The sequence below is a fragment of the Urocampus carinirostris genome, chromosome 1 (genome assembly GCF_059441175.1).
Source record: "Urocampus carinirostris isolate Australia breed hairy pipefish chromosome 1, RoL_Ucar_1.0, whole genome shotgun sequence".
NCBI classification, from domain to species: Eukaryota; Metazoa; Chordata; class Actinopteri; order Syngnathiformes; family Syngnathidae; genus Urocampus; species Urocampus carinirostris.
Window position 1 is genome coordinate 20,098,430 of NC_142349.1, and position 13,654 is coordinate 20,112,083.

A 13,654-nucleotide genomic window follows, 5' to 3' on the forward strand; every position below is an offset into this window, starting at 1 on the left:
ATATTGGTTTCCCTGATGAAAATAAATAATTGAAATGGGTATACATTTGTTTTTTGTTAAGTTGCCTAATAATTATGCACAGTAATAGTCACCTGCACACACAGATATCCTCCTAAAATAGCTAAAACTAAAAAAGCCCAACTCCAACTTCCAAAATATTCAGCTTTGATATTAATGAGACTTTTGGGTTCATTAAGAACATGGTTGTTGTTCAATAATAAAATTCATCCTCAAAAATACAACTTGCCTAATAATTCTGCACTCCCTGTATTGTTGCTCCAATATTTTCTCCGCCCCGCCTGCATTGCGATTGAAAGGCTTTGTATGATGTGACATTGATAAGTGTTGAAGTTTCCCCAAGTTGAACATTTTCACCTCTCGCCATTCTGCGTAAGAAACCTGCCAATTGCCTCATTGCACTGCCGGCATTTTGAACAAAGTCAAGTCGTGTTCATTTGTATAGCCCTTCCATCACAAGGAGTCTCGTAGGGCTGCACAGACCACAAATTATTGCAAACCACAGACTATTATTACACCATCCCCTGATCTACAACATACATGAGGGCAAGGAAAAACTAAAAAACCACAACATGAGGAAAATTAAGGAACCCTGAGAAGGGACCGCACATGAGGTAATCCCACTTCCGTGAGACCAGGCTGCAATAACAAACAGTAATGAAGCGTTAAAATGGGGCGCTCCCATTGCAAACAATTACAAAAATTTGCTCGGAGCAGAAAAAAACTCTTTGGTGGGTACGAACCCTACCGATAGCTTGTAAATTGGACGTTACAATAACCTCTTGAAAACCATCGAAGAAGAGCCGGCATCCTGTCATAACAGAGATTAGAAAAGCAGCAGTACTGATGTGTAATACTGTAATTTACCTAGTCACCAATACATGTATTACATTTAAATACATTTAAAACTCATACCTGTGATTTGGTCTATTTATTTGTTGCTGCCTGATTCAATTGACTCTGAAGTCGAATATTATATCTAAAAAAATAAATAAAAAAACAGCACTTACCACCACTTAAAAAAAATTAAAAAAATTTAAAAAAAGACTAAAATGTTGACAACGTATTTGCTCATTTAAAGTTTTTTCAATATATTTCTATAGTCAAGTTATAAAAATTGATACTCAAACAAGCTAGAAAAATTTATCACCCAAATTTAATTTCATAATCGATGCATAAATGATTATCACGTGAACCTTTCTGTGTGGAGTTTGTATGTTCTCCTTGTGCTTTCGTGGGTTTCCTCTGGGCACTCCAGTTTCCTCCTACATTCCCAAAAACATGCATGTCAGGTTAATTGGCTGGTCCAATTTGTCCCTAGGAGTGAATGAGCGAGTGAATTGTCTCTGAGTGCCCTGCGACTGGCTGGCAACCAGTTTAGCGTGTCCTCTGCCCACTGCCCGACGACAGCTGGGATGGGCTCCACCACCCCTGCGACCCTACTGAGGATAAGTGGTGCAGATAATGGATGGATGGATGGCTGATTATCATAAGGACAATTAATATGAATTCCAAACCTCATGGAATTATGTCTTAAAAGTCCTCATTTAAACGTGTATCTCCTCAAATTCTTCATTGTGTTTCTACTGCAGCCGACGTGGCTATGGAATGAGAACATGAGGACGGGAAAGCCAGAATCTGTTGGACTTTGTCGCCCCTTGCAGGAAAATACGAAAATGACTGACATCTTCACTTCGGCGTTTCTTTAGTTCTTTTTTTTTTTCAAAGGGTGCCTATTGTGTTCTGCCACGCTCCTCGGTTTTGTGCCCTCTTGTGGCTGGGTAGCTTGACAGCTTTCCATTTGTGTTTTCTGTTTATTTGAAGCTCTGTAAAATGTACATTTTAACTGCAACAGAGCAAATGTTCATGTTCTTTTAAGCGTGTGCGTGCACCCTGTGCATTTTTGAACCTTGTGTTTTTAATGTAAATTGTTGTTGTTTTTCTACTTGTTAAGTATAAAACCCTTTATTTTTCTCCAACACATCATACCATTGTTTGTTTTTGTTCTTGTCAATGCCTCCTCTTTCCGTTTTGAGGCCGTCACCGAAGCGTCTTGTACCCATCCTGCTTGTTTTCCTCGCTGGGCAACTGTTAACTGCAAATATTGCCGAGTGTGCAAATGTAAAATAAGAAACGGCTTCGCTTTAGTTTTCCCTGTACATGTATGCGAGCAGTCAACGGCGAGGGAAAAGATGGGCAGTATTTGCATTGTATAAATGAAATTGTGGCATATGATTCGGGTATAAATCACCGTGCAGATATGCTAGCATGGGAAGAGGCTTGTTTTTTTTCAGAAAAAAAATGAAAAGGGAAAACTGATTGAATCGTTTTTCTGATTAACCGAGGACCTTGTGGTATATTTTCAAGCCTTTTTTTTTCTGTTTGACGTGTTTTCTTTTTTCACGTGCTGTGAAGTAACTTCTCTCGAGCTACCTGTGTGCCTCTTACTATAAATGTTTAGGAACCGGCTATCATTGTTCCTGCAAACTGTTAATGTTTATTTGTGATTATTCTTTGCCGTAAGACTTTTAATTTTATTTTTATTGGCCTTCTGTCATAGAATTCTGTGACTTGTTTTCCAATTATGTTTTATTTTTTTACATTTGTTTTTGATTTTGTTTATTTAAAAAATAGGCTATTTTAAACTTGTTTTAATGTTGTCTATTTAAGTACAATCAATCACCTGTATGAGATTATTTGCATAAATTTGTTACTCTGGCAAATGGGTCCGCTTGCATCAAAAAATGCAAATTTAGTTTTTCTTATACTTTATTCGATTTCTCCGACCTGTCAACTTCACCCAATTGTTCCCCTTATTAATTATTGTATGGTTTATTATTGCTCAATAAGGGGACTTGGAAACACAACCCGGCACCTATCTACTCACAGTAAGACAGAATTTGTAGGATACAGTGACCATATTAGCAATGAACGTTGTCGGCCACCAGTGGCCAAGACGATCCGGTTTAGGGATGAAATGGGCAAGACGATTCATTTTATATGATATGTATATATATATTACCTTTGAAATTATGCTAAATTACATAGCAATTTGTAAGTCTGGGGCACCAGTAGCTCAGGAGGTAAAGCGCTCATCTTAGGATCAAGAGATTGCAGGTTCGATTCCTTCTAAGTTGTATGTCGAAGTGTACTTGGGCAAGACACTGAATACCTAATGCCCCCAATGAGCAGGTAGTTAGTTGCCTTGCGTGGCTGACCCTGCTATCGGTTAGTTAGTGTGTGTAAAAGTGAAAAATGTGAAGCACATTGTAAAGCGCTTTGGGAGGTCTTCATTGACTTGAAAAGCGCTATATAAATGCAGAACATTCAAGTTATCTTAAATGTTTTCTTCTTTTTTTTTTTTTTTTAAACAAAATATTTAAAACTAAATATGCCGGCACACAAGAGTTGCCATAACTTTCCAATGGCATTCTTCACAAATCACTACCTTGAATACAGTCAAGACTACAATCTTTCGCTTCTTGTAATATGATAAATTAGGGTGTTAAAGGGACACTGTGTAATGTCTGACCACTAGATGTCACTGTATCATGTAGTCACGGTTGTGAAACCGAAAACAAGTGCTACAAAGCACTAGGAAGAATACAAACCTTTGAGACTCAAGATGACCAAACTGCACCATTTTTCTCCTCAGTTTTTTTTTTTGAAGCCTTTCAAAAGGTTTTTGTTTTTTTGCGGAACCTTAGTAGCAAGATGACAGATAATGATGTCCGCTCCCTCTAGATGAGCCTCTTGTTATGTAAAATAAATACTGTTTCTCAACTTACGAGTATTGAAAAGAAAAATGCACATTAAACAATAGAGTGGTTTTGCTTATTTTTTAACTTAATATTGTTCTTCTTAATGAATGAAGTTTATTTTACCACTCCGAGGCGCTAAATGATACACAATGTCCCGTGACAATGGACATTGTTGACCTTCTGCTTTATCTCGATTATGGATTGCTACTTTTGAACACGAGGACTATTTTGCCACAGTCACAAATTCGATGTGAAATTATTTTCCAACCTTTTTTCACCTCATGGTGGATTACTTGATTTTGTTTTGCTCTTTTCACATTACCATAACAAAAACATTAGACATTGGGTTGTTCTGTATGTTTTATTTTGTTTTTGTTTTGAAACACCGTTGTCCTTTTATTCCCAAAATGTTTTCTTTCTCAAACTGTTTCCGGATTTGATTTCTGACCAGTTTTTCGACTGTCTCCTGCCGTAAAGTGTTTTTGTTTTGTTTTTCAACACTGTACCTTAAGTGTAAGTACTTTTACTTCCCATCTTTTTAGAGCAAAACTTGCTTGTAACATGTTGACGTAGCTCATCAGCTCACGCTCCCCTCATAGACGATTGATCTCAATAGACCCGAGGTCAAGTGGATGTAAAGTGCGAGCCTTAAAACAAGGCGACGCCGAAAAATACGTGACGTGTATTTTGGATCTCCTCACTGTGACCTACTCCAATATGACTGTGTGAGCGTGCATGAGTGAGTGTGTGTACGTATGCAGATTTTGTGGACTGCTTCACATTACACATATGTTTTGGTGTTTTTACATTTTTTTTTAATGTTTTTTTTTTTTTTCAATGGACCCCCATTTAGCTTAATGAACTGAAATATTGGTGTGCCACTTACAGGCCAACGGCTAACATGGGTAAGAAATGACTTTTTTAAAATCTAATAATACAGGGGAGACTGGGTACACAGGGTACAGTTGCAACACGTTTTGCTTTCTCCCTCCCATTTTATGATCTTTTGTGCTAGTCCTCTCAAACTTATATAAGAGCTTGCTCTGTCCACTCCACGCATCGGCCCGGTATTGCAGTACCTCCGGGAACGGTGCATTCGCAATGATCGCAGCAAGGCTTTAAGACTAGGACCTTAGCTTGGCCTTTTAGCTGAGAATAAGAGTCCCGGCTCCTAGACTTTGTAGCGTATTATGAACTTATGGATAATGAATAAAGAAGATAGAACAATAACCATTAAAAATCCCCCCCCCCTCTCAAACTTATACATGTAAACATCAATGGTAGAGTGCTAAGTAGCTCCAAAAGTCTGACAGTCCCTCAAAAAGAGAGATCCACAGCGTTGCAACCGTAACACTGCTAGTGAACAGTTGTAACAGTGTAATTTATGATTACAAACAAGCTACAGATAGTCCAATATTTGAAACACTCTTTATTTAATGGAAATATTTGACCAGAAGACCATGGAATAGAACAAAGTGCTTGTGTCATATCTATCCATTTGTATGGGCAGCATTACTAATTAGTCACAAGCAATTGTGGCTAATGTATAAGCCAGTGCCTTTTCTTTTCTTTACATTTGTCCATGCAAACTATAAAAAAGTCGTCATTTTGGATGTGTTATCACTGTCCCAGTACCTATCGGCTATCAATAAGCAAACATGTTCTCCATGTGGTAGGATGGAAAAAACTTATGATTGATGACATTAACATAGATATTACAGTAATGTGCCAGGAATTTGTCAATCTTTAGCATATTTGAAATCAAATCGTGTGAATGAAAAAGCTTAAATTTGAATTGACCATAAAATTGGGACAATGTCACTCAAAATATTTAAACGTCTTTTGTGAGGTCAAAATGGAAAGTGGAGTATCCTATATCAGTGGCATTAATTAAACGTTTTTTCAATTGGTCAAACTGACTGTTATAGCCGTCCCGTGTTAAAACTGTACCCAGCAACCCCTACATTTATATAATGGTTGGTAAGTACTGCTAATAAAAAGTATTGTCTTGGTGCCACATTTGTCCCCGGTGTCCCTTTGAGTTTTGCCCATTATAAAATATAGGTCTTAATAAATAGGAACTAATGTATTTCAACTTGTTGAAATTAATCCATAAACTACTATAAAATGGCTTGGGTTGATGCATAAAAATATTACCTAGAATAAACAGATGCCAGTTACAGGCTGGTTACAATTTTTAAGCAAATGTTCTGCAAAACATGAACACCAGGGGTGGGCAAACTACAGCTAAGGGGCCACATCTGGCATTTTAATCAACCTGCTGAATGAAAATTGTTAACATAAAATGATGAATTTTTATACAGTGATTTTGCAGCACATCATCTGACATGTGAAAGGTCCCCGGTTCAAGATTGGGTGGAAACATCTTGGCCTGGAGAGGGATGGGCTTTACCAGCCTGTACTTCCCCAATCACGACTCAGGAAATTGTGCCACTATAAAACTAGTGGATAAGGGATCCAAGCAATACTGCATATATATATATATATATATATAAAATCTCTCTCTCTCTCTCTCTCTCTCTCTCTCTCTCTCTATATATATATATATATATATATATATATATATATATATAATGGTTAATTGGTTATCACAGCGGCACAGTTCTGAGGTCTTGAGGTCGAACCTCCTGTGTGGAGTTTGCATGTTCTCCCTGTACTTGCCTGGGTTTCCTCCGGGCACTCCGGTTTCCTCCCACATTCCAAAAACTTGCATGTCAGGTCCAAATTGTCCCTAGGTGTGAATGAGCGAGTGAGTTGTCTGTCTCTGTGTGCCCTGCGACTGGCTGGCAACCAGTTCAGGGTGTCCCCTGCCCACTGCTCGAGGATGGCTGGGATGGGCTCCAGCACCCCGCGGCCCTACTGAGGATAAGCGGTACAGATAATGGTTATTAATAAAATACTAATAAAAATATTGTCTTGTTGCCACTCTTTTTCTTTTGTGTCCCTCTAGTTTTTAAATTACTATCAAATATAGCACTTAAAAACAGGTACCTAATATATTTTTAATCTATAAGCTAATATAAAATATACAAGTAGATGTCTGCTTGTATATTTATCCATAAATAATGGTTCAAAAATAGATGGGTCTGCATTTTCCGCCTCATGCACTGCCAAGGTGTCGAATCGAGACGGAAAAGACACATACCAGAATCTAGTTGGTCTTTTATTTCCTCCTGGCAAAGCCCAATTTTTTAACCCAAAGCATCCTGCGACTCAAAATGTTTCCACACACTTGATGTGGACGGATCATTTAAAAATTGTTGTTTTTTTTAAATCCAAATTTTCAATATTTAAATTCACAGTGCCTACTAAACAATACAATTTGCTATCCTTTTAATTGTAATTATTATTATAATAAATTAATGTATTTCCCTGTACTATCTAAGGAGCAGATAATTTGTATATCACAAGAAAAACAATAGTTTTTATACGCTAAGCGTGTTTAGCAGGAACTGGATTACCCACTTGACGTATGTGATTCACGTGGCCTATTGTGGATAGTTTTGCATAATCATGCTTTTAAATCTCTGATTTAGATTCAGAAGAACATTATCCTCAACATTAACATTTCTTTATTGAATTTGCCTTAATCTTGTACTTTCTGTGATGTTTACATCTCAAAGGATATCAAATTTTTGAAACACCTTTAGACTACAGTTGAAGGGTTTTTCTTTCAGTGAGATTATAATGACCAAGTTTCCCTTGTTTGGTTATCGTTGATGGATTTTAAAATCGGACGATGAATGTCAAGCAGTCCACCAATTCTCGGAATGGAACGACGAGCAAGTGAGAGTGTGTGTGTGTGTGTGTGTGTGTGTGTGTGTGTGTGTGTGTGTGTGTGTGTGTGTGTGTGTGTTAATGTTTCATTGAAGCTGCGCGTTTCAACCACCATGCTTTGTGACTGCGCAGCTGTATCAATAAAGTGGACTCAAAGGGCTCAGAATCTGTCATCATGTCTTCTTTCTTAACATTGTCATGGACTGGTCCCTTGGTATGGCCTTGAGGTATGAGCTGCCAAAATTATTTTTTTGTGAACTGCAGCAATTATGTGGCACGGCAGCTGAGTACCGGTAGTGCAATTCCAGCTACGGGCCTTCCCGTGCAGAGTCTGTGTTTTCTCTCCATGCCTGCGTGGCTTTTCTCTGGACACTCTCCAACTGGCTGGCAACCAGAAGATAGCTGGGATGCCCTCCAGCCTGCACCCATACCCACCTCCCTCCGTGACTCGAGTGAGGATAAGCGTTGCAGAAAATGTATGGTTACATGAAGCAATTATTTAAACCCCTCCACTGTTTTTTTTAATTCCTAACTTACAAGTGCAACTTTGAGCTGCAAGCAGTGTCGCGCTTTACTAAAAAAAAGTTGCTCCCCGGATTACTGACACCCATAATTAGCATGTTACTCTGAAAGTAACTAATTACAAATTACCGTATATACTGACATTAAAGCTGACCCCATAAAACTGCCACATTATAAAATGTAAGAAAATGTGTACACCAACGCTGTGAACCCTTCTTATTTCTTGCCATCTTGAAAGCTTGTAAACTAACCTAGCCGAGACACTCCGAGATACCCAGTTTGTCTTCAAACCACTCAAAGTTTTCCTTCTCTATTTCTGGGTAATGTCCAAGACATTTCTTATGTTTTCTTTAGGCATTTTGTCTTTCGAAAAAAATTACAAATAAAAAAAACCCAAATTCAGCTCTCTTCTACCCAGGGCTGCAACAACGAATCAATCAAATAAATTATAATCGAGTATTAAAAGTGTTGGCAACTTCGATCACCTCATTGATTCATCATGTTGCATAATTTATGAGCCTCTAACCACGTTATTCAATGCAAATAAGTTCATTGAATCTCGTTGTGGAGTTATAAAGTTCTAGTACCGCTTTGTTCCGGCACAGAGCGGCTAGGAATGGTTTCTATCGAAGTATCTTACTTTTTTTTTTTTAATCGTCTTTTTGTGAACATTGCATCATTACAATCAAAACTGGCACAAAAAAGTCAAACATTACAAAGTTGACAAGGGAACATAAAGTAATGCAGCTATACAGAGAAAAAAAAATGAAAATTGGCAATAAAATATAAAAATAAAAAGAAAAGTACATGTTTATCTCAACACAAGGGGCAGCCTTTTAAGCACATTGTATATTAGTTGAACATTGAGAATGTCGATCATATTCAAAGACTTCATCAAAAACTGTTTTAAAAGTGGGTTTACATTTTTGATACCTTTTGGCAGATACAAATTTTGCTTCGTATACAAATGTAATTTATTGCACTTACTTCGTTTTTGTTTTGTGTAATAAGTCCAAATAATTTGGTCTTTGCATAAGGTGGTATGAAGAGAGTTTATTACACATTTGCAGGTGTGTAGCATACATTTTTAAGTATTTTTGTTTATTGTTGGGTTATTTGTCAAACACTTGGGTTTTTCATTGTTTTTTATTCTGTTGTGTTGTGCACGATTTTTCTGAGTCATGAGATCGAACCTTCCTGTGTGGAGTTTGCAAGTTCTCCCCGTGCTTGTGTGGGTTTCCTCCGGGCACTCTGGTTTCCTCCGACATTCCAAAGTCTGGTTAATTGGCTGGTCCAAATTGTCCTTAGGTGTGAATGAGCCAGAGAGTGAGTTGTCTGTCTCTGTGTGCCCTGCGACTGGCTGGCAACCAGTTGAGGGTGTCCCCTGCCCACTGCCCGAAGATAGCTGGGATGGGCTCTAGCACCTCCGCAACCCTACTGACGATAAGCGGTGCACATAATGAATGAATGAATATATGCGGAAGTTATACATGTGTTTTCATCGATTCATGGAAAGAATAAGCGGTAAATAATTGTAGTTGCAGCCCTTCTTCTACCGTAAATTCTGTGCTCACGTCTACCCCATTGATTTCCTTGCCCCTGTAAAAGCCAGGCTTCCTCCTCACGACCTAGATTCCACTCGCTGCTGGGGACACTCGCTGCTTATGTTCTCCAGAGTGGCTTTTCTCCAGACACTCGGGTTTCCTCCCACATACCTAATCATGCATGAGTACTAGGTATCAGTGAACGTGTGAATGCTGGCCTACTCACCAACAATACTGCTTGATGCAATGGACCGCTTTTTTTCCCTTAAAAAATCTACCGCTTTTTCATATTCAAACAACCACAAAAATCTTGACTTGAGACTCTTGTTCTTATGTACGCTGCTTTATTTCAAAGCAAGATAAAGTGCGGGTGAATGAACCGCACCAACAATTGCATTTTGGTAAAAGTTTGCATCCTCTGTTTTTAAGCAAGCACATGTTGTTTTACTATGGAGATGAACTGGCTGGAAACCAATTCAGAGTGTCCCCTGCCCACTGCCCGAAGATATCTGGAATGGGCTCCAGCACCCCCGCCACCTTACCTAGCATAAGCGGCGCAGATAATGGATGGATGGATTGTGTTTCACGTGCGAAAACAGAGAGCACAATAAAATCGACCCACTCCGTTACATTATGCTCCATTGAACCTGTTACTTCCACGCAAGTACGCACATTCTCCTTCGCTTGTTTTTCTTCCATTCCGTGTCCCCTGAGTGAGAGCCTCTCATTGAAGCCGAGATGTGTGGCCCAGACCACACCCCTTTTAGCAAAACAGTGTGTTTTTGTGATCTGCCATAGACCCCAAAGGTAAAAAGAGAAAAATAAGTGCAGAGGAATCAAACTTAAACTGTATTAATGTGATTTTGTTTACTTTGCCTTTTCAAAAATGTTTTTTTTTTTATCAATGCATGCTGAGTTTTATTGCACTCTTTTTGTCGCACAGACAAGGGGCACACGATGCATCTTTGTTGTTGTTTCCAATCCCCAAAATAAAATAACCACAAATAATGGGTATCTTAATTGCATGCAATTCTTTAGTTTAGCAAAACAATTAAATATTTCGTAAATCATTAATATAGTGGCAAAGTTAAACTTGAGGCGCTATCATACAGCAGTTTATAGTCGGGCCATTCTCCACAGGATGTGCTGTCATTTTGATAGTAGGCTAATAATGCTAACAGACGGACACACAAAGATAGGCTGACAGATATGTGTTGCAATCATTATAAGGCTTATTTACGGCTTCTAATTTGTTTGACACCTCCAGACACGTTTGTTTTGGTTTTTTTTGGGGTCCAAAATGGTTCTTTCAACATTTTGGGTTGCCGACATCTGGGCTAGCTTGTTCTACCTGTTAAAAAAAAAGTATCGGGGCTACTTGTGCACAATATATTAATTTGATTTATACTATTAATATTTTATTGTTAGTTTGAGTACTTAATTTTTCCTTAATTACTTTTATCTATTTTGATTAAATGTAATTTATTGTTAGTATGATTGATTTTGATGATTTGAGCATATGATTGAATTGTGGTTTTAAAAAATATTAATAAACAAGATGTTGCCCAGTACTAGTTTTTTCATCAAGTACTCTTTTACTCAAATATTTATTCGGATGACTACTTTTTACTTCTACGTGAGTAATATTATTCTGAAGTAACAGTACTCTACACCTGAACAAAATAAAAAAGTAAAATTAAAGGCACTCTACCCACCTCTGATGAGAAGTGAGATGGGCTCTAGCACCCCCTTAGCGAGGACCAGGCCGGAATATGAACGAACGGTGGATGCAGTTTCTCTTTTTGCCGTTAGATGTCACTGTTGCACTTGAAAAGCCTGTGGGAGCTTGTACTGAAGGTACTTTTCACGCATACAACTCAACTAAATCAAAATGAGTTATAAATAAGACAACATTAATGTATAGTTGGCAAATGTCCTCCGAAGACACCATCATAGTTGCTTTAACCTAAGTTTTGATTTATTTATTATTTTTTTTATATCAAATGTTTACTATGAATAAAGGTCAAGTATAGAATTTTACATTTGTTACCAGGTTATTAATCGCAAAGTCCTAGTATTGCAAGGTGAACCATAAAAAAAAAACAATGAACACTCGTCATAAACCTGGCAATTAACAGACTTTGTCATTAAATCATAAATTTTACATTCATTTGACGAATTTGTGCATATTATAGTAAAAAATTCCAGGACTTGTTTGCACCCTGACAGCACCAAATCGAAACCTAGCTTCTTTAAATTGTTTGTTTCATATTCGCCACTAGAGTGCAAACAGACCTCGTAACTCAAGACAATGGTAACTTTCGGGTAAATTTGGCAGCAAATTTGCATTGATAACCCAATGTTTTTTATATTGTATGCCGTGAGACCTTGAGTGGTGTTCTGCAGGACATTAACCAATTTTATATTTGGGAAGAAAAAAACTTGTTCAGTATATTTGCTTTATTCCAGTGATCAGCCGAGTAACTACCATTTACCCGTATCAGCAGCTAGGTATGGTTTTTATACGCCCGTGAGGTATTACAGGAAAATATCTTAAATAACCTATTTTATTTGATGAAGCTCTTTAAGATTGCACTGTAAAAAAAGGAAAAATCTTGCACATGACTGATTTTAACTGAACTAAAAAAACAGGATAAATATACCTTGTTAAAGAATTATAAGTTCAGTAAATACCTGTCAATTTATACATTTTGCCCGTTTTTATTTTTTTTATTTTTTTGTCATTTAAAATTATATATGCCATGTAACAGTTTATGTTCAGGAAACAATTTAAATACATACATTTTAAAACCTTGTATTTTTGTTGGATCAATCTCGTCCATTTTGGCTCTGATTCAAACTGTCTCAGTCACTGGTAACAGACAACATCATCGTAAATCGCTATTGTCCTCCAAGTATTCATTTGGTCTATGAAATAAAACAGTTTTTTGCACAAATGGTATTTGTTTTGATTCTTTACAATCTGTTTTGCTGTGAGAAAATCAGTGACGCTTAATAAGGGAAATTGCAAAAATGAATAAGGGGAGCAAATGGCTAAGGTTAGCAGGTATGTAAGTGTAAAACATATTTGTTTTATTATATCTATTATTCGATTTAGGCAAGGGCGTAGTTTTGGAATGAGCAGGGGGTTGTTTCCCCAACAATATCAAGCAATCATTGTTTTGTTTACACCGATAGATAGATAGATAGATAGATAGATAGATAGATAGATAGATAGATAGATAGATAGATAGATAGATAGATAGATAGATAGATAGATAGATAGATAGATAGATAGATAGATAGATAGATAGATAGATAGATAGATAGATAGATAGTTACTTTATTCATCCCCATAGGGAAATTCACACTTCCAGTAGTATCCTTGTGTTGAAAATAAAACAATAATAAAGTAAAAGGAATATAATACATGAATACCCAATGTAACATGTTGATATAGGGTATTTGGAGAGTGCTACATAAAATACACACTGTAATAAAAATACGGTAATATGCAATGAGCGGTTGTGGTTTAATGTGGGCTTTTACTCCCCCGGGTGGAGTTAAAGAGCCTCATGGCATGAGGAAGAAATTATCTCCGCAGGAACAACACTGTGACAGCAGTCTGTCGCTGAAGCTGCTCTTCTGTTTGGAGATGATGCTGTGTAGTGGATGTGATCAATTGTCCATGATTGACCGTAGCTTCTTCAGTACCCGTCTCTCAGCTACTGTTGTCAGGCTGTCCAGCTCTGTGCCCACAACATAGCTCGCTTTCCTCACTAGTTTATTAAGACGTTTATTATGTGATCATTTAAGATAAATGAGCTATGGCCCCACCAATGACAAGATCAAAGCCACTCTCTTGGCTTAAGGAATGTGTTAAGTTTGTCTTGAATAAAGATAGTTTGCATGGGCACTAAATCTTAAATTGTTTTCGAAATTACCAATGACACGGGTGACCTGGAGCTAAAATCTGTGGGATTCCACTACATTCGGGTCGGTTGTTTTTTA

General features: G+C 37.5%; 1 protein-coding gene across 3 annotated transcripts in view; it reads left to right on the forward strand.

Moving 5' to 3' along the window:
• The window catches only part of pde1cb (phosphodiesterase 1C, calmodulin-dependent b), a 173,183-nt gene extending 165,440 nt beyond the window's left edge, over positions 1-7,743 (forward strand). For all 3 annotated transcript variants that reach the window (XM_088329611.1, XM_088329612.1, XM_088329613.1), the window contains one exon: positions 1,611-7,743. In XM_088329611.1, coding sequence (XP_088185737.1) covers positions 1,611-1,630 — 20 coding nt within the window. In that variant the 3' untranslated portion in view covers positions 1,631-7,743. The remainder of the gene's footprint in view (positions 1-1,610) is intronic.
• The last annotated feature ends 5,911 nt before the right edge of the window (positions 7,744-13,654 follow it).